The 27,778-nt window shown below is 42.7% G+C and overlaps 1 protein-coding gene across 1 annotated transcript in view; it reads left to right on the top strand.

Moving 5' to 3' along the window:
• Positions 1-3,927: 3,927 nt before the first annotated feature.
• Positions 3,928-27,778, top strand: part of LOC142210152 (myelin-associated glycoprotein-like) — a 426,670-nt gene continuing 402,819 nt past the window's right edge. The window contains exons 1-3 of the mRNA XM_075279179.1: positions 3,928-3,970; positions 4,746-5,111; positions 6,763-7,050. Coding sequence (XP_075135280.1) covers positions 3,928-3,970; positions 4,746-5,111; positions 6,763-7,050 — 697 coding nt within the window. The remainder of the gene's footprint in view (positions 3,971-4,745; positions 5,112-6,762; positions 7,051-27,778) is intronic.

Here is a 27,778-nt window from a genome sequence, read left to right as displayed (position 1 = left end):
ATATAAATATTAGTTTGGCAATAAATCCCACATCAGATCAGTAGGTTTATTAACTGAGTCATGTATGATGTTAAAGGAGCTGCCCCTAGAGGTCCCTAGAGGGCGGCGTACAGAGTGCACTTTTCTCCTAATCACATCCTGAAGGATAGATTTGCATATTTTTATCTATAAGATAGTGATGGCCGTTTTAACCATAGGGCCAAAGATGGACTTACTCTGGGCCCCTATGGTAGCGGGGGCCCAATTAGGACAGCGAGACAGTCCTGCATTCAAAGTGCTGTCCTGATATTCTAGGCTGCTCTGATAGCTCCAACTCATCTATGTCATCTGATGGCAGATGAGTGGAGTACAATGGCGAAGCAATGGACTTTATACTGTGGTGCTAACCCGGAAAGTGTACATTATATTGTTGGGGCGACCTGGAAATGGGACATTATACAGTGGAAGGGGACATTATAAGGGCTAATGGGGTGAACAGGTTAATGTATGAGGGGCCACTAGGACTTGTTAATGTTTGATGACTCTACAGGGTGTGATGGGCCACTGGGACCAGTAAGGAGCATTATAATGTATGAGGGATACTAAGGAGCATTAGTAGCCCTCATGGGAGACCTTGAGGGTATTATAATATATGGGACCACTAAGGAGGCATTTTACTGTATGTGGTCTATGGAGGGGTATTATACCATGTGGGAGACAATGAGGGGCATTATATTGTATGGTTCCACTAAGGAGGCATTTTACGGTATGAGGGCTACTAAGGGGCATTATACAATGTGGGAGCTGCTGATGGGCATTATAATTTGTGCCAGTAAGATATTTCTAAGGGGAGGTAATGGGGGGGGGGGGGGGCATTTATGGAACTTTTTCACTGGGCCCGCCAATATGTTGAGATGACTTCCAGAACAATAAGGGTCTGACCACTCTGGAGGAGGACATTCTGAATGGCGCTGTAGTCAGGACACCATTCCATTCATTCCAATGGGAGTCTTGGAGATAGCCATTGCCATTAAATGAAGACCTGATCACCACAAAGCCCCCCACTCTCCTGATCTGTGGAGATCTGAGCAGTCAGATAGTCGCTCATTTTATCGTCACACCCCTCATGTGATACATAATGTAAATAGAAATGTATGTATTATATCAGTGTGTGTGTGTGTGTGGGGGGGGGGGTCACAAGCCTATTTTGTGTGTAATTTCTTATTTTTTTCTGTTTTTAATGCAATAAAAATAAAATTTGTAAAAACTAAAGAGGAATTTAATCTCTGTGTGAAAAATAAAGAATTTATGTCACTCACTAAAGTGGTTTCTAAAATTGCCTTGACAAGTTCCAAAATGTAATATAAAGGAGAATCTGCAGATATAGAAGTCATCACTAGCCTGATGTGATAAACGTGGAGGGTCAGTCCGCTGGTGCTCTGGCTGTTGGACAACATGTCAACTCCTACATGTCTACTAAACCAACAATTGTGTCACGTAGTGGGCATACATAGGAGCCAATCATACTCATGTGGACAAAAACTGATGAAGTAACGCAGAGATAAACTTTGCTGCCCCTGTAAATCAAGGTGTTAAACAAGGCAACAAGGTGCAGCGCCCGCACATAACGTATCTGCTTCTCTGCAAGAACACAAGAGCTTCAGTGTTACATAAGAATCAATAATCATTTGCAATAAAGGATGTTCTTATATGAGGAAATAACAAGTCACTTCCTCAAATGCTCGATGGAGACAATAGAATTGTGTATCGGCGTTCTGGAAGGACTCGGCACGTAAGTTATTATTAGTTATTAGTATATAAATATATCTATTGGCTATATATTAACTTCTACAAGCACCCTGTGGTATCTGGCTTATTTTATGTGTAACTACTGACCTCATACTCTGTGGGCGCCATGCTGGATGTGACATTGGATTGGGACTTAATGGATAAGTTTGAAGGAGCTTTACTGCACCTGACTGACCATTTATGAAGGAATTGGAGTTGGAACAGTAGAAAAATAGAGGAGTCCGAGTAGAAGTCGGTAGATTTGCCTACCAACCCCGGAGCCCTGGATTCTATAGGGATTTAGAGTGAGGTTCTACTAACCAATATCAATGACCATACCTAGACCATCTCAGATCCAGCAGGACTGTCCATGATTTTAGGAGCTGTCCTGCTTTACCAGGTGGTTTGCACATGTTTTACAGGATAGTGCCCTGTCACGGTGCTTTAAAATTGACATTATCCGATTGTTTAGCAAGGATTAAGAGCAGGAGGCCGGCTCTAGTGATGCTTTTAGAAGGCAGTAGTAATACTTTTTTTTAAAATAATAAAATATTTATTTATATAGTCTGAACGGTGTCCCAGTGACTGCAGTAACATTTCTGCATCAGGCTACGCAGAGTCTCTTCTTCTATATCTGCAGGCAGACTCTTCCTCTCCTCTGTCCTTTAGCACTGTAGGTGGGTTCTGTCCCAGGAAAAAGCCCATTCACTGCCAAACTGAGCATTCCTAGTCCGTTCTTGTAACATTTCTGCCTGTTCGGGTCTCTGCATTGCCCTCTGCTCGTGTGCTGCGGCGCAGGAGGCGGTTGCAGTTTGGTTCTTGGCTTAAAGTTTTTGGGCGCACTGTGTGAACTCGGCTCTAGTTCTGTGATTGCATTTGCACCCCACCCGTCTTCTGCCCTTGTTGCCTCTGTCCATTAAGTGGTTAATTTTGTCTTGCCTGTGATTGACAGCCTGCCTTCCTGTCAACTTCAGGGGCGGGTTCTTCCTCCCTATTTAGCCTTGGTTCCCATTCACACCAATGCTTGCTATTGCCTTGTGCATACTTGCTCCGTACTGTCACTATTTTGCTTGATTTCTTATCCTTGACCTTTGGCTTTCCTCACTGACTATTCTTTGGACTCCGATTTGGCACTGCATCGCTCAACTGTTACTGACCCCTGGCTAGCTGACCTCTCTTTTTTGTTGTCCATCTTGTCTGCGTTTTGTGTCTCACCTATACAGGAAGGGACTGTCTTCGTGGTTGCCGCATATTACGTAGGATAGGGCCTGGCAATAGGAAGGGTCAGTTGGGGGCTTCAGCTTAGGGCTCACTGTCTCTTGTGTCCCGTCCCAGGGTTTAAACAGTTACTGGGGAATTGCTGTCCTAGCAATTCCCTTACAGTTCTCCTCCACAATCTGACCCTTATAGGGGAGACCTTCTTCCACTGTGCATTTATTGACTGCCTTCTCCTGAACCTGTAGTATCTCGGCATTGCAACATACATGTATTAATTTTTAGACCTTGCTTGGACTTGGCGCGGGATGAAGACACAAGCCCATCAAGTCCAACTTATACCCCTACCATTCTGATCTATAGAAGTATGGCAATATCCTATACATTCCCATAACCTGTGATTACTATCAAGAAGGATGTCCATTCCCCTCTAGAACTGTCTTTTTTCCATATTAAACAACCTGTGGTCTAGTAATTGGGGTGTAAGAAATTGTGTAAGGAGGTGTGAGAAGGTGTAAGAAGGTGTGAGAAGATGTGAGGATACTGTGACAGTTCTGGCAAATACTACAAAAGTGAATTCAGAGTTCTCATAAAGCAACATGGAACTAATATAGATTGAGGATCTCTAAACCTTCACTAACAGTAACAACAGATCTAGAAAACCAAAAACCAAAATCAAAGTGACAGAGACGGATGTGGCACAGGCAGGATGTGACCGACCACAGAGACAGGCTCAGATTTCAGAATGCAAAGGATTATGAAAGAGTATCTATTTTGTAAAACTCAGATGGGAACGATTCCCATATAAACTTCAATATACTTACTGCAACATTTTTGGGTAAAACACGCACATTTCATGACGGTAATATGTTCATTTGTCTATTTTATATCTTATGTGTCTATGACTGGGATTACTGTTTTAGTCACCGACAAACCTAATCCAGAATGGAGTCTATGAAGCAGATTTATCTTCTCCTCATCTGCCAAGGTAAATTGTCTCCCAATCACAACATAACTAGGATTTAGCGATCGGGATTGGAAAAGATCGGATTCCGATCGGCGATCGAGAAAATTTCACGATCGTGATTGGAATTCCGATCCCGATCTTTGTGGGAAAAGCCAATCATTGTGGGAAAAGCTTAGCACCCATAGGAATGAATGGTAGTGGCTGCTTAACCCCCTGCGTGCCGGCTGCGTCCATTCTTTCCTATGGATTTACCGCAGCCTGCCACTCTTCTGCTTTGTCCCTGTTTTACTGTATACTCAGCTGAATATACGGTAAAACAGGGACGAAGCAAGTTCACGAGTAGATAGATACTACTGTATATTGACTTGTATATCTACTAGACAAGTCAATGTACAGTAATATCTATCTACTCGTGAACTTTGCTCAACTTACCTGCTCAGAAGTGCTGCCTCTGCCCTCTGCTGGTCCAGTCCTCTGTCCTTCATGTGGCTTTAGAGCGCCCTGCACCGCATCCCCGCCTCCCTAGACTAGTATTATAGAGAAGGCGGGGCTTAGCAGAGTGTGGGCGGGTACTGGGAGGGGAGAAGTCTCCCCGCCCACACTCTCCAGCCACACCAAGCCCTACTCCCTGCATCTCTACAATACTAGTCTAGGTTTGTGGGTGGTAAATCTCGAAAATTTTGGCTTCAACCAAATCCAGAATTTTTGGAAAATTTGTGGCTCATTACAAACCAGCTTGCTCATTCCTAAATTAGATTTTGTGACCCCAGCCTCATGTTCCGCTGATTGTTTCCAGGCTTCTATCTGGCTTCTTTATGTCAGGAGTGGACGTTTCCAACTAGAGTCAAGGCTCTGATCGGCTCCTGTGTGGAGATTCCTTGCACATATCATCCTCCCGGGACATCTGATACATATGGCACTGTATGGTACTTGTACAGACATCTCAGTACTGATCCAGAGATCCTAAACACCAAGGACTTATCACCAATCACACCAAAATACAAAGATCGGACCTCACTGGTACCAGGAAATAACAGCTGTGCCCTGCGGATAGACCGCGTGGGAAGAGAAGATGATGGCAAATATTATCCAGGAATCACAGGAGATATATCTGTAAATGCATATAAGATACATTCTAGATATGTGTATCTGGATGTCTCAGGTAAATACTGTATAAAAATAAACTAATACTAGGAACCTCCAAAAATCTCACTTGTGTGTATCAATACTTTTGTGGTGTATACAGTGGCAAGGAAAACATTTGGCAAACCCCCCGACCAACCTCTCCCAAAGGCCCAACTGACCGATGGACCTCCCCCCCTCCATTCCTGCACACACTATTATGCCCCATTGTTCCCCTGCACACAGTACTGTACCAAATAGTGGCCCATTGTGGACCATCCATGAGCAATTATTATTTTCTGAAAATCCCCCCCGCCACGAGTATAATGATAGTAGTGTTCGTGGTGTTCATGGGCCCACGGCCTTACTTACTGATCCCCTCCTGCTCTCAGCTGCCTCTGCGGAAGGGGAAGCACCGGCAACCATGAGCAGGAGCAAAGATCGGTAAGTAAGTAGGGACCGATACCTGCTGGGGTTACTCCTATCTAAAAAGAAAAAAAAAAAGTAGAGGTTCAACAGGATCCGTAATGTCCCAGGCCCTGTGGCGGCCAATACAGCTGCTACTATGGTAGTTATGCCCCTGGTTGTAGAATATTCTACAACATACATAACTGGATTCTACTAGATTACAGGCAGAACTTGTCACAAACAGTGCTGTTATTATACTGTAAGGTCACATGGGAAACATGGCAAGTGTCATGATGTTGATGTGACCAAAGTGACCACTGAGGCTTAAACACAAGACTCAGTGACCTCCTCCAGAGCACATGATCCCAACCAGGAGGCCAGAAAAAAAACCCAAAGAAACTACCAGTTGCACAAAAGAAGTGACAGGGGATAATCATACACATCACACTCTCCCTGATGTGTACGATTATCCCCTATCCCTGGTCTATAGTCTCTCACTCTGCCAAATCAGTATCCCTATGCTATGCTGACGAGGCCCAATAGGCAGAAACAGCGCTGGCCATAGCTGTGAATCTGTTCCTTTTGGAATAGAAATACTAATACTACTAATACTACTAATACTAATTTGGCAATTAAATCCGCATCATGATTAATTAGACTTTTTAACTGAGTCATGCATGATGTTAAGGATGCTGCCCTCTAGAGGGCGGCGTACAGAGTGCACTGTTCTCCTAATTACATCCTGGAGAATAGATTTGCATATTTTTTTACCCAGAAGAAGTGAGGCAAGGAAAGCCTCCATGTATTATACTCTGGGGACTGAAGACACTTTAGAGTATATTAGTGACAAACCACAAAAGTTTGGGACTCAGATTGGTCCCAAATCTTTTAGAAATTTTGAGCTGAATCCTGTTCTAGCTTAACCAATTTTCTCATCTCTAAAACTAACCTGCAGCCAGACATTGTATGGTAAAATCCCAAATGCCCATTCCTTATTTCCTGTGACACCTCTCCAGGGATAGTCTGAACACGTTCCTATTTATGAAATAGTTGTCCAATCATGCTGACATTATCCGTTTCAGCTGACTTACCTGTTATGGATACAGATAAACTAAGTTCTGCATCATCATAGTGAGCTCAAGAGTCTTCCAAAATTGTCAATTTTTACCAGGGTAGAGAAGATGATTGAAAGTCCTTCACAGTTTTACAAAACACAATATCTGTTGATATTTTCATTTCTGAATGATGAGCAAGTAATGATGTTTTTATATGAAATTCCCCAGATAAAGTGAACATTCAGATTTATGGATCTGGACCTTTGAAGGAAGGAGAAGCCACCGCTATCAGATGTTCTGCAGATCACACGTGTCCCTCCAGTCCTCCGTCTTTACACTGGAACAAACCTGGTCAAGTTATAAACCAGTCGGTGGAGATTTCTGGAGGATCCTGGAGAGAAGAATCAGAACTGACTTATATTCCTACATATGTGGATGATGGGAGTCGTGTTCAGTGCACAGCTACATATCCTAATGATCTATTTGCTCAGACATCAGCAATACTAAGCATCAATTGTACGTATTACAGGTGACCAGAAACAATCAATGATACATTTTTAATTTCAGGTATATGTTGTGTATGATAGTGTCTCTCCGTATACTACGTATGGTCTCCAGAAAATGTACAAAATCAACACCATCTGGATCATAATTTTTATAAAAATGTCCATTAAGGTGATAATAACAGAAAGCTAATTTTCCTCCTTATTGTATCATAATGAGATAAAGCAGAGACATTATATCGAGGACTTACTCTCCTAGGTGTTAGGATGGGGTCCCACAGGCTTCCCGTCCAGCGCATAGCGCCACCTGCGGGCCAATCCAAACCTCCCCCTCGGCGTTGTGCAGTGATATGTCTGGAGTCTAAGTCCAGTTTTTGGCCCACTGAGCATGCTCAGACATTTTGGAGCCGCTCAGAGGCTAAGTGCCATTCTTTCCCTACTGAGCATGCTCAGACATTTTGAGGCCGCTCAGAGGCTAAGTCCCATTTTTGCCATACTGAGCATGATCGGTGACATCATGCCACCGCCCCTGTTGGGCGGGGACTAGCCTTTATATAGTGTGAGCCGACGCCCGCCCGGTGCTCACACTTTGACTGGAAATACCTTGAGACAGGAGGTTAGGGCCAGGTTCCTGTGAATGGTAGGAGCTGTCTAGGGACCAAGTTAGGATTCCTTGGCTCTGCCAGTGGGAATCAGTAAGCCTATTCTCTGTCTAATTGCATTACAGCTCCTAGTGGGTTAAGGAGTTCTTTGTGTTACTGACCAGGGGTGAAGTTGATTCCTGGCAGTCTTGATTGTGTAGCAGAGTGAAGCATATGCTAGGGCCTGGTTCCTCTGCTGTAATTAGCAGGTGCTTCTTTGGCTTCACTCAACTACTATACACAGGCACGCTTTCCCAGTGAAGTTAACTGGAGAGAGTCTCTTGCAGCCTGTTCACACTGGTGCCGCACAACATCACTGCCAGTGCAGTTGAACTGGTGGTTCATATTCAGACATACAGCTGCCTTTCTGGGCTTGTGGACCTCGCTGCAATGTTATGCAGTTTAGCGGTTCTGTTTATGTTAATTATTATTTTTATATATACACACAGAACCGTAACACTAGGCTAGGGTCACATCTGCGTCAAGCTCTACGTCATTCAGATTCAACCAGGGGACCCGAATGACAGAGGGCTGAACTACTAAAACACTGGTTACCCACAGACATTGGTGGACCCAATTAACTATAATGGGGTCCGTTGGGTGCCCACTATTTTCAAACTGAAATTGGTGAAGAGGATAGTCCTCTGTGCAGGACTTGCCATAAAAATATACTTAGATGTTTGTGATTGACTCTAAGACCAGCTTCAGATAGAGTTGTCTTCTGCTTGAACCACGGGACACCTTGACTATTTTCCCTTTTGGAATTTTGTTGTATGTTGATGTGCTTGGGATCATTGTCATGTTGCATTATCCAGTTGTGGCCAAGCTTTAGCAGCAGGATAGATAGTAACAGTTGACTCTATAATACTTTGGAATACAGAGGAATTCATGGTCAATTCAAACGCTACAAAGTGCCCAGGTACTTTGGCTTAAGAACAAGTCGAAATCATCATGCTAACTTTTCTAAGATCATTGCTGATGTCTTTCCTCTTTGGCATTGTATTAATATATGCTTGATGTTCAAGACCAGAAAACTGCCAAAACTTCTGCTTTTATAGATACGGTCACACTTAATGATGATCAATTAATAAGGTTGTTTGATTAGCAGTGCCTACTCCTGCTACTTACCTCTTTAATTCCCCAGGAAGCAGAAAGAGTTTGCTTAATTTTCGCACACTGCAGGTACAGTTTGTCCTAGTTGTTGGTGTAATTTGTCGTGTGTTGCTCATCTGAGGTTGTAGTTACCTGATTTTAAGAACCAAATGTTGTTTAACTTTTTGAACTTTTAAAAAAACTAAAACAGAGAATGTATTTAAAGTGAATCACAATATTTTAACACATTTTTAGAAAATTCTTGCTGACTGATCACATACTATACATTACATTTCCAATGGTCAGAGCTCACCTTTATACCTAGACATATAGCTGAATTTTTTTTTAGTATTGTGAGTGCAGATATGATAGTGATATACCATATTCTTCCTGGATAATGCTATACCGATACTAGAGATGGGACAGTGGCAACATTTATTTTTGCTGTTATTCTGAACATTTTTTGCTTCTTTTTTATGTGAGAAAACTTTATGTAATTTTACGCTGATGACATCACTTATTTACTAAACCATAATATTTCCCTCCACAGATTCACCAAAGAATGTGACCATCACCATTATCGGGACAAACGAGGTGATAGAAGGCAGTGATGTAACGTTACAATGTAACAGCTTCTCCAAGCCTGATGTACATGAGTATGAATGGTACAAAGGGAAAACCAGATTACCAGACAGAGGACGGGAGATGACAGTGTATAATGTGCCCGGGGACATGGAGCCCTATTCCTGTACTGCCATAAATCGTGTGGGGAGAGGAGAGTCAGCCCCGGCAGAGATCCCTGTATTATGTATGTATATCAGTGCATATTTTTTATAAATTTGTGAAAATTACATGAATAATCATTTTTAATATTCCAGAGGTCTTTTTTTTATTCATCTGCCTAAGTACAGTTAGGATATGTTCACACTGACATCCTGGTTTCCATTTACAGATGTGTCCTGTTTCACCATTCCTCTTGGTTTATGTCATGAAATGAGCAGCTTTTCAAGACAATATTATTCTGAGATAATAGGGAAATTTTCACCAAAACATTGACTAACAGCCTTGCCCCCATTTCTCACATTTATAAAGTTTTAGATATTGTTCTTGTACAAAAAGAGGGTGTGGCTTCATATGAAAGGGGTGTGGCCAAGTAGAATTTGGGAACGGCCTAAGTTCTAACACTATTTGTCAAACGTGCCAAAATTTTGACACATTTTTCTGGTATAAATTAAGGCAAGTAATGGAAGATGTAAAGTTGAATCAGACTTGGAAACAATACAATGTTTTTATAATTGTGCATCAGAAACTGTGATAAATCTGATATTTACTTTGCAACATTTTTCCATGTCTACAAATTTAGCACAGTACTGCATATCCAAATTATTCTTAATGCCCAGTTTGTAATTGTAAAGGGTACTAGGAATGAATTTGTAAAATTGTAATAACGAATCATAATAATATTTATCCCTCCACAGATGCCCCCAAAAATGTGACAATTGTCATTGGAAAGAATGAAGTGAGGGAAGGCAGTGATGTGACGTTACAATGTAACAGCTTCTCCAAGCCTGATGTACATGAGTATGAATGGTACAAAGGGAAAACCAGATTACCAGACAGAGGACGGGAGATCACAGTGTATAATGTGACCGGGGACATGGAGCCCTATTCCTGTACTGCCATAAATCCTGTGGGGAGAGGAGAGTCAGCCCCGACAGAGATCCCTGTACTATGTATGTATAAACCTGTGTGTCCATAAGTGTCATGTGATTATGTGTATCTCAGTTTTGATATTAGTTAAAAACCTGTGATCGGTTGTTATGGAAACCTGGAGTAAAGCTGCGTGTATGTGACCTTGTGTAATAGTGTCATCTACAGCACCCTGCTCCTTTAAAGCTGACATACAGCAGTGAAGAAAAATGGTTGGGTTGCTATGGAAACCTGGAGTAAAGCTCTGATGTGTGATACTGTGTGCTGAGCTTTATATCTAAACCTCTGATGGTTGGATAGCAGTGTTGGATTCACCTGGAGTAAAGCTGTGTGCATGTGAAGTCACCGTGTGTATGGCAGTTGGAATATGAGTGAAAGACTCACAGGTTTGTTTTGGCTAACGCAGGTCATTGTTTTGGGAATACTGTATCTCAGGAACAGTATGTCTGAGAGAGTTGAGGCCTAGTCTAAAACCTTCCAGGACATCTAATGAATCTGCATGCCAAATTTGGTGAAGATCGGTCCAGGCATTTCGTCGCGCATTGAGCACAGACAGATGGACAGACAGACATAAATTCACATTCCTGTAATAGCTACAAAAAGGAGGAGCTACTAAATATTAATGTCACTTTTCTGTTGAGGTGCCCAGACTTTTGCACCGGTCAAATTTTGGTTTCATGCATATTGCACATTTTCTGTTAGTACAATAAACCTCATTTCAATCCTGAAATATTACTGTGTCCATCAGTTATTAGAATAATCAGACTGAAATGGCTGCTGCAAACACCAAAATATTTAGAACTAAAAATGATTAAGATTAATAGGGGGCACAAACTTTTTCATAGGATTGTATGTAGCTCTTTGAATATATAATTTGCAATTTTGACACATGGTCAGCAGCAGGGTGCACCAACAATCCTTAAAGGTGCCATTTATATTCTACATTTATATTTATGTGTGTACAATCATTATAAATTTTTGTTAAAGTTGGGGTGAGCTTGGCTCATTGTGAACTGGTTTTCTCATCCCTAAATGATTCTGCAACTCCAGCCTCATGTCCTGCTGATTGTTTCCAGGCTTCTATCTGGGTTCTGTGTGTCAGGAGTGGATGTTCCCGTCTAGAGTCAAGGCTCTGATCGGCTCCTGTGTGGAGGTTCCTTGTACATATCATCCTTCCGGGACACCAGATACATCCAGCACTGTATGGTACCTATACAGAAATCTTCTGTCTGATCAAGAGATCCTAAACACCAAGGACTTATCTTCAACAACACGGAGATACAAAGGTCGGACCTCGCTAGTACCAGGAAAGAAGAGCTGTACCCTGCGGATAGACCCCGTGACAAGAGGAGACAATGGGATATATTATCCAGGAATAGCTGAGGATAAAGATATAAATGCATATGAGAAACATTCTAGATATGTTTATCTGGATGTCTCAGGTAATATCAGGAATCTCCAGAAATCCTCTCATTAGTAGTGCATAACATATGTAACTGGCTCCTACTAGTATACAGTGTTTTATGGGTACAGTATACAGATTTGTCCTTCTTACCTTTCCTCTTTGCTGAACAACTCTTTACTTATTTGGCATGAGACAAGGAGATTTTTTTTTTTTTTATTAAGCATGATTTTGTAATATTCTCTAACAGGATGTCCTATACTTGTCCATGGTTGGCCACCAAGTGGTTGGGTTGTGAATTACAATCTATGAAGGATTTGCTAGCATATTGGATTAAATAGTAGAATTTTGCAGGATTATGATATTGAGGACTAAGGTTGAGCCGATCTTGACTTTTCAGGATCGATTTTAAAATCCGATTTCCGATCATTTTTCATTCAAACCCGATCTCGATTCCGATCCCAATGCAAGTCAATGGGATTTTTTTTTTATCAATCGGAGATCGGATTTTAAAAGCAATCCTATTCAATAAACAGCATGGAATCTAGCAATTGAACACTTTAATTGTTAGAATCCACGCTGTGTAGTGAATCACTAAGTAGCCAGGGATTTTTTTTTAATCCTCTGGCTACTTAGTCCCCCCTGGTGTCCACTTACCTCCAGAGATGGCTGCTCTGCTGCTTCTCCTTCTTCTTCGCCTCATTGCCGCTCCACGCTGCTCTTCTCGGCTCGCTGCCCCCTGCCTCCAAGGTTAGGAGTGTGGGCGGGTTAGGAGAGTGTGGGCGGGTACTAGGAGGCGAGACACCCCACCTTCCTAGCTCTTTAAACACTAACCTTGGAGGCGGGGCAGTGAGGCGAGAAGAGCAGCATGGAGCGGCAGCGAGGAGTGGCAGCGAGGAGTGGCAGCAAGGCGAAGAAGAACACCGGAGCAGCCATCTCTGGAGGTAAGTAGCTACTAGAGATGTCATGTTAGTTTAGTCTCCCATTAGAATGAATGGAGGCAGCCGGCGCGCAGGGGGTTAAGGCTGTGTGCCGGCTGCTTCCATTCATTCCTATGGAACCGCAGCGGAGCCTTCACACTGAGTATACACTATATACTCAGTGTGAAGGCTAAGCAAAGCATTGTGGCAAATACTACCAATCTCGATCCCACCTAAAAAGATCGTGTTTGGAATTCAGATCGCGATCGTGAAATTTTCTCGATCGCCGATCGGAATCCAATTTTTTCCGAACACGATCGCTCAACCCTATTGAGGACCTATCCTTAGGCGCTGACATAAATATCAGATTGGTGGGGTCTTACATCCCACTGATCATCTGGTTAGAGAAGCCTCAACATTTGGATGAGTACATGAAGAGTGTCATGATGCTCAGCGAGACCTTGTCATTGTGGACCAATCACAGATTTCAGGGAAGACATTGGGTGCATGACGTCACCAGAGAGCACAAGACATCACTGAGGAGGACGAGACAGAGCACTGGGCACCACAAGGAGGCCCAGAAGAGGTAATCGAAGACCTCCATCTTTTATCCCCTAGGGTCCCAAATTATTTGGTTTCATTAAAATTCAACAATTTGGAATCTTTGGCTTTAATCTGGTTCATTACGAACCAATTTTGTCTAGTGAACATTCCTCAGCTGACAGCTATTCTTCCTGATATATATATATATATATATATATATATACACACACATATATATTTAACTCAGTATTCTCAGCAGAGAATGGGAAGTAACCTGCAGACAGACACTACATGTTAAAATCCAAAATGGCCAATTGATCTTTCCCTTGACACCTGCTCTCCTGAGTCTGGGCACATCCCTCCTTATGGATAAGGCCCCACAGGACGTCCTGCAGCAATAGCCTTAGCCTTGGATTTGTTTCTAAGACTATTGCTGGGCACCTCTTGCTGGCCTGAAGAAGACACCTGCCCAGTGTCGAAACGCATATCGTTATCTCCACTGTCATTGGAACTGAATAAGCATGGCCTTCTAGCCTAAAGTTACTTGTTGTGTTGTATTCTTCCACAGTAGCGCTCTATACAATTTCCCTTTTTTTTCGCACCTTATTTTCTGTTTCCACCACCCTTCTTGGCTGGTGCCCTGGTAGTAGCTGCAAATGGGTCACCATTGGTCCACACCAGAATCCATCTATGGGCGCCAGGTTTTCTTTTTATTGGTCCATTACATGTAATGTATATTTACTGAAAACAGAGAAACTAAATTCTATCCTAAATTCTATCAATCTCTGATTCTGATAGACAACAAAGAGTGAGTAATGGCGTCTGATTCTTATATTAAAATTCCACAGATAAAGTGAACATTCAGATTTATGCATCCGGAGCTTTGACTGATGGAGAAGCCGCCACTATAAGATGTTCTGTAGATCACACGTGTCGCTCCAGTCCTCCTTCTCTACAATGGAACAAACCGGGTCAAGTTAAAAACCAGTCGGTGGAGATTTCTGAAGGATCCTGGAGAGAAGAATCAGAACTTATTTATATTCCTTCCTACGTGGATGATGGGAGTCGTGTTCAATGCACTGCTGTATATCCTAGTGGCCAAAGAGTTGAGAGATCAGGAATACTTTACATCAACTGTAGGTATTACAGATGACTGGAAATTTTTGGGTTTGGAAAAGTCGAGATTGATCTGATTTGATCTGAATTGGCTCATTCATCCCTATACAGTGTCAATCTGGGGTATTACGGGTTATGGACTCTAAATTATAAAGACACGTTGATCCAGGGTTTTATACTGTCTGCCAGATTGGAGTCGGGAAGGATTTTTTTCCATTGAGACGGGGCAATTGGCATGAGCCTCATGGGGTTTTTTTGCCTTCCTCTGGATCAACACTGTAGGGACTGTAGGGTTATAGGTTGGACTTGATGGACTAATGTCTTTATCCAACCTCATCTACTATGAACAGCGTAAGGATACTAGTTTGGCAGAGTGAGCAACTATAGACCAGGATAAGGAGTGTTATTATCCCCTGATCCTGGTCTATAGTCTCTCACTCTGCCAAACTAGTATCCCTACCCTGTGCTGAAGAGATCCAACAGATCGAAACAGTGCTGTACACAGCTGGGAATTTGTTCCTTTTGGAATAGAAATACTAGTTGGACAATACTCCCCTCATTATGTCATTAGGCTTATTGAAAAAGTCATGCATGATGTTAAGGGGGCTTTCCCTAGAGGGCAGCAAACAGAGGCCCTGTTTTCCTAATTACATCGTAGAAAACAGATTTGCATATTTATCCCATAATTCCCCAGTGGAGTGAAAATGGCTTGTAAGTCTCCATATGCCTGTAAAAGGTGCACACTCCTTAAGGAGTGATATATGTAGATAGATCTAGGTTTTTATGCAATTTTAATGATCATCGTATGGTTTGAATTTACTCCTAGGAAGTGTCTACTATTATGTATGTTTTCCTCTTGCCAATAATCAGTCTCACTCTTTTGGACTTGAAATGGTTTGTAAATGGCTTTACAAACCTTCCCAAACTGAAGAGCAGAAAAAATTGCTAAATCTCTAATATAATTGCTGATGTCTTTCCTCCTAGGGATTGTTAGGATATGCCTGAATGCTCCAGACCAGCAAACTGCTAAACTTCTGTATTTATAGAGGTGTACTTAATTTTCACACATTGTTTTTGCATTGTGTCTTAAGTTTTGTCATAAATAATTACACAATGAAATTTGTTGTGTTGTTCATCTAGAGTTTTATTTATCTAATTGTTAGACCTTCTAAGGACAAGTGACAGCTCCAAGAGAAAGAAACCCACCTGGATGTAACTACTAAACACTGATGATATAGAGAGAGAATGTAATGTAACTTTACACTGATGACATCAATTAATTGTTACATTTATTAAACCCTAATAATATTTCCCTCCACAGATTCGCCCAAAAATGTGACCATCACTGGGATGGATGAAGTGGTAGAAGGCAGTGATGTGACGTTACAATGTAACAGCTTCTCCAAACCTGATGTAAATGAGTATGAATGGTACAAAGGGAGAACCAGATTACCAGACAGAGGACGGGAGATGACAGTGTATAATGTGCCCGGGGACATGGAGCCCTATTCCTGTACTGCCATAAATCGTGTGGGGAGAGGAGAGTCAGCCACGGCAGAGATCCCTGTGATATGTAAGTATACAGCCTGGGGCAACCATTGATAATTAAGTTGCTAATACTTTAATAGTCCCAAATTCAGTATAAATGGAAGAGATTGCAATACTGCAGCCATAGCAAAAACGTATCGAGAATAACTGTAAAATTGAAACAAACCTCTAATACTTAATTTAGTGCCTCTAGCCTGTACATAGGATGACATAAGTCTGGCCACAGAGGCTTACTGGTATCCTGAGGATCACTCATAGATTTCTGAAGCTGGCACCCAGGCTCGTCCCAAAAATGCTCACTTTACAATAAATTTAGCAATTGTCAGTCCAATGATCTGTTCCAGTTTAGTGGAGAGATTCCTGGGAACTTGGAATCTTGAAAAAGTTGGAAGCCTTGCCATGACCTCACATTTGCCCTCCGGATGGCCTGAACTGTTAGGGTAAGTTCACATGGGGATTTTTGGTCAGCATTTTGAGGCCGTATCAGCCTCCAAATCCTGAGCAGAAAGATGACTCCCATTGAAATCAATGGGAGCCGGTCAGGTCTTTTTTCCGGGAGCTGCTTGTTCCGCTACCGGAAAAAGAAGCGAGGTGCTCATTCTTCATGCCGATTCGCCTCGCGATTTAGCCTGAAGACGCTCCCTCCTCCCAACTAGGCCCATTCATTGGGTCTAATCCAGAGCGGAGTGTGCAACAGTGCACCGGCATTCAGTTGCGGCTACCCGTTTTTTGGTCCGGAACCTGAGGCGGCCTCCGCCTCAGGTTCTGGCTAAAAAACCTTTTGTGAACTTACCCTTAGTAGCCCTCATATCAGTATTATGGGTGACTAACCCATAGGCGATGGCTTCCCAGATCTTCACACCAGTGGTTGGGGCAGTGTGATGTTGAACCGCAGAGTTAGGAATGAAACTTTCCTCCTAAGGCCTCCATGCTCAGATCTGAACATCACTGGATCCCAAAGAGAACCCGGATTAGTGGCTAAATACAATGCTGTATGGAGATCTAAGATATAGCTAATTTTCATATGTCGTTGTTTGTCGACATAGGGAGACCATGGCAGTGGAGATTACATAATCTATGTTCTACCGCATCCTATCCACATATAAAGACTAATAGTGAATAGGGTTGAGCTGATCTTGAGATTTCAGGATCAATTTTAAAATCCAATTTCCGATCATTTTCCAGCTGATCCCGATCGCTCAACCCTACTCAATGTTTCTCTATGGGAAAAGTCACTTTTAGGATTGAGCCGATCTTGAGATTTCAAAATCCAACGTCTGATCATTTTCTAGCCAATCCCGAACCCGATCGTGAAATTTGTTCAATCGCCACTCGGGATCCAATCTTTTCCGAACCCAATCGCTCAACCATAATAGTGAGGTGTAACTATAAAGAGTGTAAAGAATGTAGCAGCACCAAAGATATTAAGTCATGATAATATTTTCCCTCGACAGATGCCCCCCAAAATGTGACCCTCATTATCATCGGGATGGATGAAGTGATGGAAGGCAGTGATGTGATGTTACAATGTATCAGCTTCTCCAAACCTGATGTACATGAGTATGAATGGTACAAAGGGAAAACCAGATTACCAGACAGAGGACGGGAGATGACAGTGTATAATGTGCCCGGGGACATGGAGCCCTATTCCTGTACTGCCATAAACCGTGTGGGGAGAGGAGAGTCAGCCCCGGCACAGATCCCTGTACTATGTAAGTATACTGTACAGCAATAATTGATAATGACTATCTCATGATTTATAAATAAAATTATTAAATTGTATAAGTATAAACCACTATATTATTATAAATATATATATAGATATATATATATATATATATATATTTAATACTATATAATATTTTATAATTCTAATATATTTATTTAATTTTATACATATTAAATTGTATAAATATAAATTATATAATTATACTGTATGTCATTATAGAATATTAATAGTACTAGAGATGAGCGAACAGTAAAATGTTTGAGGTTCGATATTCGTTTCGAGTAGCCCCTCAATATTCAACTACTCGAACCGAATATCGAACCCTATTATAGTCTATGGGGGAAAAATGCTTGTTTCAGGGGTAGGCAACATTCAATCAAATTATACTTATCAAGTCCACGAGTCAGGGTTGGGCTGGATCCTCTGTGCAGTTTTCTCCTTGCAACTTCCCTGCGGCATCTTCTGGCTCTTCATTCACTCTGCCAGGCATTGGGCCTGGGCAGAGCCCACTGCGCATGCCTGCACTACAAGCGGACATGAGCAGTCGGTTGTGCCCAGGTCCGATGCCTGGCAGAGTGAATTCAGAGCCAGAAGACGCCGCGGGGAAGCTGCACAGAGAAGACTTCTAAAGGTAGGAGAAGAACCAGCGTAGATTGGCCGACGGTATAGCATTCGGCCAATGAATACTGGTTCTGCATCGAACTTTTACATTCGAATAGCGAGTGGTACTCGCTCATCTCTAATAATTACTGTATCTTATATAAATGTTATGTTATTTTATATTTATTTTAGAAATCTAATCAGGCTGGACATTACTTCTGTCTGCATCCCCTTTGCCGCTACTGTAAAACGTTGCATTTTTTGCTGTGGTGTTCCCGTCATTGCAAAAAATTGTGACATTTACGCTTCGTGCCCCCCGACCTTAATCTTATTTCAGTTGATCGGTCTCCTCCTATAGGTGACATTTTCACCCATTATACATATTTTGTATATTACAGATAAAGGCTCCAGTATTAGTAACATCATCCTACCGACTACTGGAGCCCTCTGCCTACTACTGCTGGTGTCGCTTGTCTACTATTATTGGAGGTATTGTGTATGATTCATTAGTATTTTCTCTTCTAATTATAAATTACTCGCTACTAAGTTCATCTCTTCTAGAATATTATTGATCATTGTGAAATATCTTTTGTCTTCATAGAAAAAGAGGCCAGAAATGGACAAGCAATGAGGTAAGTGACCGGCCGCTATGGGATCTACTAAACGTTCCCTCTCTCCTGATCTTCTGCTTGTAGAACTTTGTGGATTATATTTAGATTTTAGAACTTCTAGTAGATTTAAATTAGCTAAAAATAATCTTTAGTCCAAATTGGTCGAATCCGACAAAAAACAAAACAATCTATTTTGTTACTTAATCTACATTTGTTGCCGAACTATTCTTATATTAAATCTCTTGGTTATTTTTGCAGACTGAGGCATCTCCAGACGCCATATATGCTGACCTCGTGAGAACAGATATTGAAAATGACCAAGTTCAATCACAGGTGCCTGTAACACTGTATAGATGTGACCAATCTTACTGTGCTGGACTCGAAAGATTCCAATTAAAAACTCTTTAAAAGTTGCAATTCACGACACAATGGGCAAATCAGCTCGTACCGAACCGAGATCAACTCAAGTTTTCTACATTATTCGGTCTTTAACAAAACCAAAGAATTTGGAATTTGTTTCGGATGAACTAAAATGGTGGTCAGTAAAGTATTATACTCTGGGTTCTTTTAATAAAATAGGTGGAGGCCTAGGGGATGTGACAAACGTAAAACACCTATAATTTTGTTTCACCTTACTACTTCTGTGCCTACTGATGGTGTCCAGCAATCTGTGTCCAGGCGGAGGACCTCACAGAATAACGCCAGATGTCATGACGTCAATGTCATGATGCTTGGCATGCCCATGTCTCTTCTGAGGGCCAATCAAAGACCTCAGCTGTGTTCCTGGGCATATGATGTCAGAGAAGAGTGCCTGATATTACCACGAGGAAGACACAGAGCTCTAGATGCCACAAAGTGGCCCAAAAGAGGTAACAGAAAGTGGGTCCCTAGGCCTCCAGCTATTAGTTCTCTTCCGGTTCTACCCAAACAAATTTGAACAGAACTGGGAGCTTGCTCCGTACGAACACAGGACGTAACGAATCTTCTCAGATTGGTCCACCAATAGACTGGTAACCACAGAGTGAGTTCACAGTGACTGGTGACAAACCCACTGCAGTGTAGAGTTGTAGTATAGTGGATTGGATTTAAACAAATCCCATCCACACACTCCCAAAAAACCTCTGCTGGTTTTGAACCTGTAACATGACCATTACTGTTTTATTGTATTGTATATTTTTGGCTGCGTGTTTCAAGCTTTGTCTCTTCGGACCCAAAATTATAATAAGAGGAGTCTACGGGGGGTGATTAAATATATCAAACAGTCTTACTCACCTCTCCTGGGCTCTGTTGTGACATCATGAAGTTTATGGACCTCACCCAATCAGAAACCTTAGCAACTTCCCGTGGTCATCGACGTTGCTCTAGAGGCCAGAAGAGGTCCAAAGATGTTGAAGGACCACCAGATGTTGCAACAGAGCTCAGGTGCGTAAGACAGGGCTTCTGCTTATTATACTCCGGGGTTTGGAGAAGAAGCTGAATTCCTCATATACAATATTTCATTTATTATACCAATACGTTGTCTTCTCTAGTGTCATAGGCTTTCATATTCCATATAATTCCTTATATATTACAGCCTGTGGCTGTACAGCCTGAAAATTCCACAGACATCACCATTGCAGGAGGACATCTTGGCGCAGACAGCAACTATGTAAATGTACGTGAGTAAATGTTAGGATTGGGTCCTGCAGGGTTCTCTCTCAGTGCACAGCGGCACCTGCGGGTCAATCTAACTCTTGCCCTCGGCCTCGGGTAGTGAGGTGTCTGGAGTGTAAGTCCAGCTTTCGGCCTACTGAGCATGCTCAGACATTTTGGAGCCACTCAGAGGCTAAGTCCCGTTTTGCCCATACTGAGCATGATCGGTGACATCATGGCCACTGCCCTGTTGGGCGGGGACTAGCCTTTATATGGTGTGAGCCGACGCCCACCTGGTGCTCACACTTTGACAAAGTACCTTAAGACAGGAGGTTAGGGCCAGGTTCCAGTTAATGGTAGGAGCAGTCTCTAGGGATCTAGGTTGGATTCCTTGGCTCTGCCAGTGGGAATCAGGAGCCCATTTAACTGTCTACTCACTTTGTAGCTCCTAGCTGTTGCAGGAGCATGTTTTGTTGCTGACCTGGGGTGAAGGTTAACCCTTGGAAGTCTTGCTGTTTCAGCTGTAATTTGCACCTGTCCAGTAAGGTTAACTGGCAGGGTGTTGTTGCAGCTCGTTGACATTGTGTACCGCGCCACTTGACTGTCAGTGCAGTTTAACTGGTAGCACACTGTTTAGAACTTACAGCAGCCCATCTGGGCCTGTGGACCTTGCTGCAGTGCCTTGCAGACTAGCAGGTCTGTCATTTAAAAATATTATTTTCAAATATATACACAGGACCGTAACAGTAAACCAATCTTAGAATTTGATAATTCTTAATAATAAAATTGAATAGAAATATCACTGATGGATCCTTCAGCACACAGACGTGTCTGTAATTTTGTAAAATTTTGTCTTGAAACCAATTTTAATCCAAAACTATGTTTTGTATAGGGTCTTTGTTACCTCCAGACATTGTACATTTACCGATAGCCAGATGTTACTGTCACGTTGACCTGAGTTAGAATTAGTCCAAATCGAAACAAAATAAATTTTGAAAAATTTGATTAACCCTATCCTCAATCTGACCTTTATCATTTACCTATTGTCTTATATCAGTTTTTGGTTTCTTTTTTGTAGGCTAAAACTTCCCCAGAAGCCACCTATGCTGACCTAGTGAGCGGAGATACTGGACATGTATATGAACAATTAAAGGTACCTATAACAACTGGACAGATCTGACCACCCTTGTCTTAGTCCTAATTTAGACTTCAATAAAACCTTTTGAAAATATTTCAGAACAACGTTATCATGATAAAAAAAAATCCTTAAGCTGCAGTTCACAGCACAATCCTTTACAGAACTTACACAAGAGCTCGATAGCTTGTTTTATCATATACAATGGGCACCACCACTGGTGTTGTGAGCAAATGGTTGAATTTCATTGTTTTTACTCTCATTGCATCTACCCCCATAATAGTATGGCGGATCTATTTAAAAATGGCAGCCAATCAGCAGCTGAGTGGCTGCCATAACCGTTGGGTCTCTGCTGTATTATTCAGCAGACACCCAGTACAATTGCCCACGATCAGTGCCAACACTGATCGTGGCATTAAGGCTCCTGGAGCCGTGGTCAAAGCTGACCAAGACCCTAATTTCCCAGTGGCGCATGGTACCACCATTTTGGGGATTATTGCCATCGCCCATAATGAGATCTGGGGTTGGGAATCCATTGCTATGGCAGCTGGGAGCCTATTGTAGTCTCACAGGCTTGTCTGAAAATGATTTATATGACAGTAGGGTTTATGCTCAAATGGTGAATGCTGTGCTGGGGGGAAAAAAAAACACCGAACCGCCGTTTTTTCACTGTTTTATGATAAAAATTGGAACAAAAAATTATAATTAAAAAATACATCTGGTCCCACAAAAAAGATGCCCTGTACACGGGAATATAAAAAAAGTTACGGGTGTATCTAAAATTCATCACCACGTTATTGTATTAGTTTACCTTTTTGTTTGCTTTCTGTAGGCTGAGACATCTCCAGATGACGCATCAGATGACACATATATTGATCTGGTGGGAGGAGATATTGAGAAAAACTATAAACAGGTAAAGGTAGCTCAACAACATTACTGTCATTACTGTACGGATCTGTCCACCCTTGACTTAGCCTGTATATGGACTCCAATTTCTCAGAAAACTAATTCAGGATAATTGTAACATGCCTTCAATGGGAGCCATTCACTGCTATTTCCGCTAGTGGTTTTGTGCCACTCATGGGAAAAAGAAGCGATCTGCCCTTTCTTGCCACAGAATCCACTGCAGTGTCCATGGCGCGACACCTCCCTTTCCACTAGGCCCATTCATTTGGGCCTAATCCAGAGTGGAATGCTGCAAATGGATGCCAGTGCACCGCACTGGCATCCAGTCGTGGCTAGCTGTTTTTTTGGGCCGAATTCTGAGATGGCCTACGCGTCAAAATCCCAAATGTGCGTACAAAAATCCCCATGTGAACCCAGCCTAAAGGTATTAAAACATAGAAAAAAAAAAACTATAAAACTTTAGTATTGCTGTGGTCTTGCTGACCCATAGAATATAAGTCATATGTCAAGTTTACCACACAGTGAGCACCTTTGGGTAGGTTCGCACGGGGTTTCTCGGACCGGAACTTGAGGCGGAGGCCGCCTCAGATTCCGATCCAAAATACGGGTAGACGTGACTGAATGTCGGTACACTGCCTAGTCGGGAGGAGGGAGTGTCTTCAGGCCGAATCGCGAGGCGAATCAACATGAAGAATGAGCATCTTGCTACTTTTTCTGGGAGCCGGAACAAACTGGCTCCCAGAAAAAACGCCTGAACGACTTTTTGGTCCCCGCGTCGTCATCCGGCAATGAATTCACTCTGCTAGGCATCGTGCCTGGGCAGAGACGACTGTGCATGCCTGCACTACAAGAAAATGGCCACTTACAGTCAAAGTGGCCATTTTCTTGTAGCGCGGGCATGCGCAATCGGCTCTGCCCATACCCGATGCCTAGCAGAGTGATTTCAGAGCCTGAAGACGCCGCAGGGGACACAGCACGGAGAAGACTTCTAAAGGTAGGAGAAGAACCAGCGTTGATTGGCCGACTGTATAGCATTCGGCCAATCAATGCTGGTTCTGCATTGAATTTTTCCATTCGAATAGCGAGTGGTACTCGATCGAGTACGAGTATTTTGAATACCGTAGTATTTGATCGAATACCTACTCGATCCAGTACTACTCGCTCATCTCTAGTAATGAAGCAAATTTTTCAAAAATGTGATCACCTTTAATCACAATCTAAAATTTTTCACCAGAATGTTGTCTTACTAAGTTATTTTGCTTTTTTTTCTTATTGTAGGCTGAAATATCCCCAGATGCCTCCTGTAGTGATGTAGGGAGAGGAGATATTGAGAAAGAATATGAACGATTAAAGGTATATCTATATAGATGAAGAATGGGTGCCATCATGGGGCTCTGAGCCATTTTCACTGGATGTTTTTTATCTATTGAGTGTTTTTTCGATTTTTTCCATTGGTAATGAAATATTAACAGAACATTAAGCAAAACAATTCTGTTCTCAGCGAGATTCACATCAAGTCTTTGTGCCAATGGCAGCCCTAAAGTGTCCATGTTACAGTGAAAGGAACACATACGGAAATACTCTATAACAGGGGTGCCCAATACGTCGATCGCAATCTACTGGTCGATCGCAAAGGACGTATGGGTCGATCGCGGGATGCAGGAATCCCTGGTGTCTGCTTGTTCACAGTGCAGGCTGAGAGTCATCTCCGGGCACTGGCAGGTGAGGCTGCCGCAGCTGTACAGAGCTAACTCTCAGCCTGCGCTGTGAACAAAGAGACACCGGGGATCCCTGGGCGGCCACAGAACACCGCTGTCTCCTGCTCTCACGATCCGCCCGGCCCCGCCACAGACACGCTCACCCACAGGCACGACCCAGCCCCGCCCACAAGGTGGGTAGTAGAGATTTTGCCTTGCTCAGCTAATAAACTAGCTCACACGCTGAAAAAGTGTGAGCGCCCCTGCTCTATAACATCCCATCTGCCAATAGATAAGAAACACTAACTATTTCCATACTGTAATTTTCACTATTAGCGTTCTGTATCCAAAACGAAAACCTGATCCGAAGCAAATCCGCTCAGATATTATTCCTAATACTACTATATTGTCTGGTATAATGTCCTGTGTATTGATAACCTGTATCACTCACTATATCTTCTGTTACTTTACAGCCTGAAAACTCCGCAGACATCGCCATTACAGGACATGTAGAAGCAGAGAGTAACTATGTGAACCCACAGGAGAAAAACCAGACTTAGAATCATCCAGGCACGTGGAAAATGCAGCTCAATCCACAGGCAGGATGTTATAGAGCAGGAGGAGCTGAGCAGAGTGATATGAAAACTCATTATAAATTGTCATTGTTCTTTCTACATTGAGATGTCAAGTGGGCGGGGCTAAAAGTGACTGACACCGTCCCCTCTCTTACTATGCCTAGCTGTCGGTCACTGCTCACTTCCTCCTGCTCTATAACAAGCTGCGGATAAGATGTTATTTTCCAGGTGATTGGTTTCCTTTGAAGATATTATAACAGAATATAAAAAGCATCTACAGTTTTCTCAGCGTAAATGTTTACCAGGGAAGTCACCGCAGCGGTTTTGGAAATCACTATTTGTCTGCACAAAGTGGGGATGGGATTTGCTAGAATCTGGGGTTGAGCCGATATTTTAGATTTATTGTTCAAATGAAGGGTTGAAGGGGCCACACGGTGGCTCAGTGGTTAGCACTGCAGCCTTGCAGCACTGGGCCCTGGTGTTCAAATCCCACCAAGGGCAAAAAAAAAAAAATCTGCAAGGAGTTTGTATGTTCTCCCCATGTTTGCATGGATTTCCATCCCATATTCCAAAAAAACATACTGATAGGGAAAAATGTACATTGTGAGCTCTATCTGGGGCTCACAATCTACATTAAAGAAAAAAAAAAAATGTAGGGTTGAGCCGATCTTGAGATTTCAGGATCGTTTTTAAAATCCGATTTCCGATCATTTTCCATTCGAACCCGATCCCAATTCCGATCCTAATGCAAGTCAATGGGATTTTTTTTCATAATCGAAGATCGGATTTTAAAAACGATCCTATTCACTACACAGCATGAAGTCCAAAAAATTGTTTACATTTTTGGACTCCATGCTGTGTAGTGATTAAAAAATCCCCAGGCTACTTAGCCCCCCTGGTGTCCACTTACCTGCACAGATCCGCTGCCCCTGCCACTCCACGTTCTTTTCGGTCCGGTTCTCTCTTATTCACAGGCCTTCAGAGCGCCGTGTGCCCCCACCTCCCTAGGCTAGTGTTAGAGATGCTGGGAGTAGGCAGGGCTTGTTGTGGCTTAGGAGAGTGTGGGTGAGGAGACATGAGTGCATCACTCACGTCTCCCCTCCAAGTACCCGCCCACACTCTCCTAAGCCACAAGCCCCACCTTCTCCCAACATCTCTAACAGAAGAGGAGTGAGAAGAACGGAACCGGCAGCACTTCTGTGCAGGTAAGTTGAGCGAAGTTCAAATGTAGCAGAGTTGAGTGTACAGCTCTGCTACATCTGAGATCTGTACTCTGAGCATCTCTAACACTAGCCTAGGGAGGAGGGGGCACGCACGGAGTTCTGAAGGTCTGTAAATGAGAGAGAAGAGGAGCCAGAACAATGGTGAACAGCTGTGGCAGCGCTTCTGTGCAGGTAAGTGGACACCAGGGGACTAAGTAGCCAGAGGATTTTTTTTTTTAAATCACTACACAGCGTGGAGTCTAAAAATTAAAGCGTTCAATTTTTGGACTCCATGCTGTGTAGTGAATAGGATCATTTTTAAAATCCGATCTTCGATTATTAAAAAAAATCCCATTGACTTGCATTAGGTTTGGAATTGGGATCGAGATCGGGTTCGAATGGAAAATGATCAGAAATCGGATTTTAAAAATGATCCTGAAATCTCAAGATCGGCTCAACCCTACATTTGAACAATAAAACTAAAATATAAGTTGTCAAAAGTTCCAACTAATAAAAAAGTTAAGCTATTCATCTGGCTTGATGAACTTTGTAACAGATGAAATCCTAATACCCTAGTTCTTGTTTTTTTGTGTTGTGTTTTTTTGTTTTTTTTCTGTTGCTGCTTTGCTTCTGAAAGAAAATGTAATAAAGTAATTGACAAATCATGTATATATGATATTAACTAATATACAATAAATAGAACTTAGTCTTCCAAATTGTCAAAATCTATGGGAGCCGGAATGTGGTGACTCCAAATAATTTTTTTAAAACTTTTTGAATACAGGTTTTTTTTTTTTTTTGTAAATAGAAGGTAACATAATCCATCTGCTGTAAACTGCTCACTTGTCTACCAGAAATGTTTCTCATTTCAATCACTGTTGTTCTCCCACTCCTTGTAAAAACCACCTTTCCACCCCAAACCAGTCTGGTCAGTAAAGAAATCCTCATCTCTCCCTCTCTCCTACCCCACCATATAACTTTCTCTGCACAACTCCTCACAAATCTGCAGGCTTTCCGCCCCAGACACATACAACCCCCCCCCCCCCCCCGCAGCCTCTCCTACCTACACCTGCTGTCCCTCTCCCTACTCCTCCTTACTTCTGGTGACATATCTCCTAACCCTGGACCTCCACAGCAAATCTCCACTGTCAGCCGTTTCCCCACAACTGGCGCTAGAGCACGGAACCCCCGAAATCTCAAACCAATCTCACTCACTCCTACCCCTCCCCCTGCCCTCCCCGGTGCACTGTGGAATGCCCGCTCCGTATGTAATAAACTTACCTACATCCACGACCTTTTCATTCTCAATGATTTTACATTTCTTGGTCTCACTGAAACATGGCTGACCCCCTCAGACACAGCCTCCCCCGCTGCACTCGCCTATGGAGGTCTGCAATTCTCACATACTCCCCGCCCCAACAGCAAACCTGGCGGAGGCGTAGGCATCCTCCTGTCAGACAAGTGTTCATTTGCCCCTATCCAGGCTCTACCTGCCCTTAACTCCCCCTCCTTTGAAGTGCATTCTGTTCGTATCTACTCACCCACCAACCTCCGACTGGCCGTCATATATCGACCGCCAGGACCTACCGCTGCCTTTATCGACCACTTCACCACCTGGCTCACACACTTCCTATCTACAGACACCCCCACCATCATCATGGGGGATTTCAACATCCCCATTA

This window comes from Leptodactylus fuscus, chromosome 6 (assembly GCF_031893055.1).
Source record: "Leptodactylus fuscus isolate aLepFus1 chromosome 6, aLepFus1.hap2, whole genome shotgun sequence".
Lineage (NCBI taxonomy): Eukaryota > Metazoa > Chordata > Amphibia > Anura > Leptodactylidae > Leptodactylus > Leptodactylus fuscus.
Note: the sequence above shows the minus strand (reverse complement) of the source record. Positions and strands in the feature narration are given on the sequence as shown.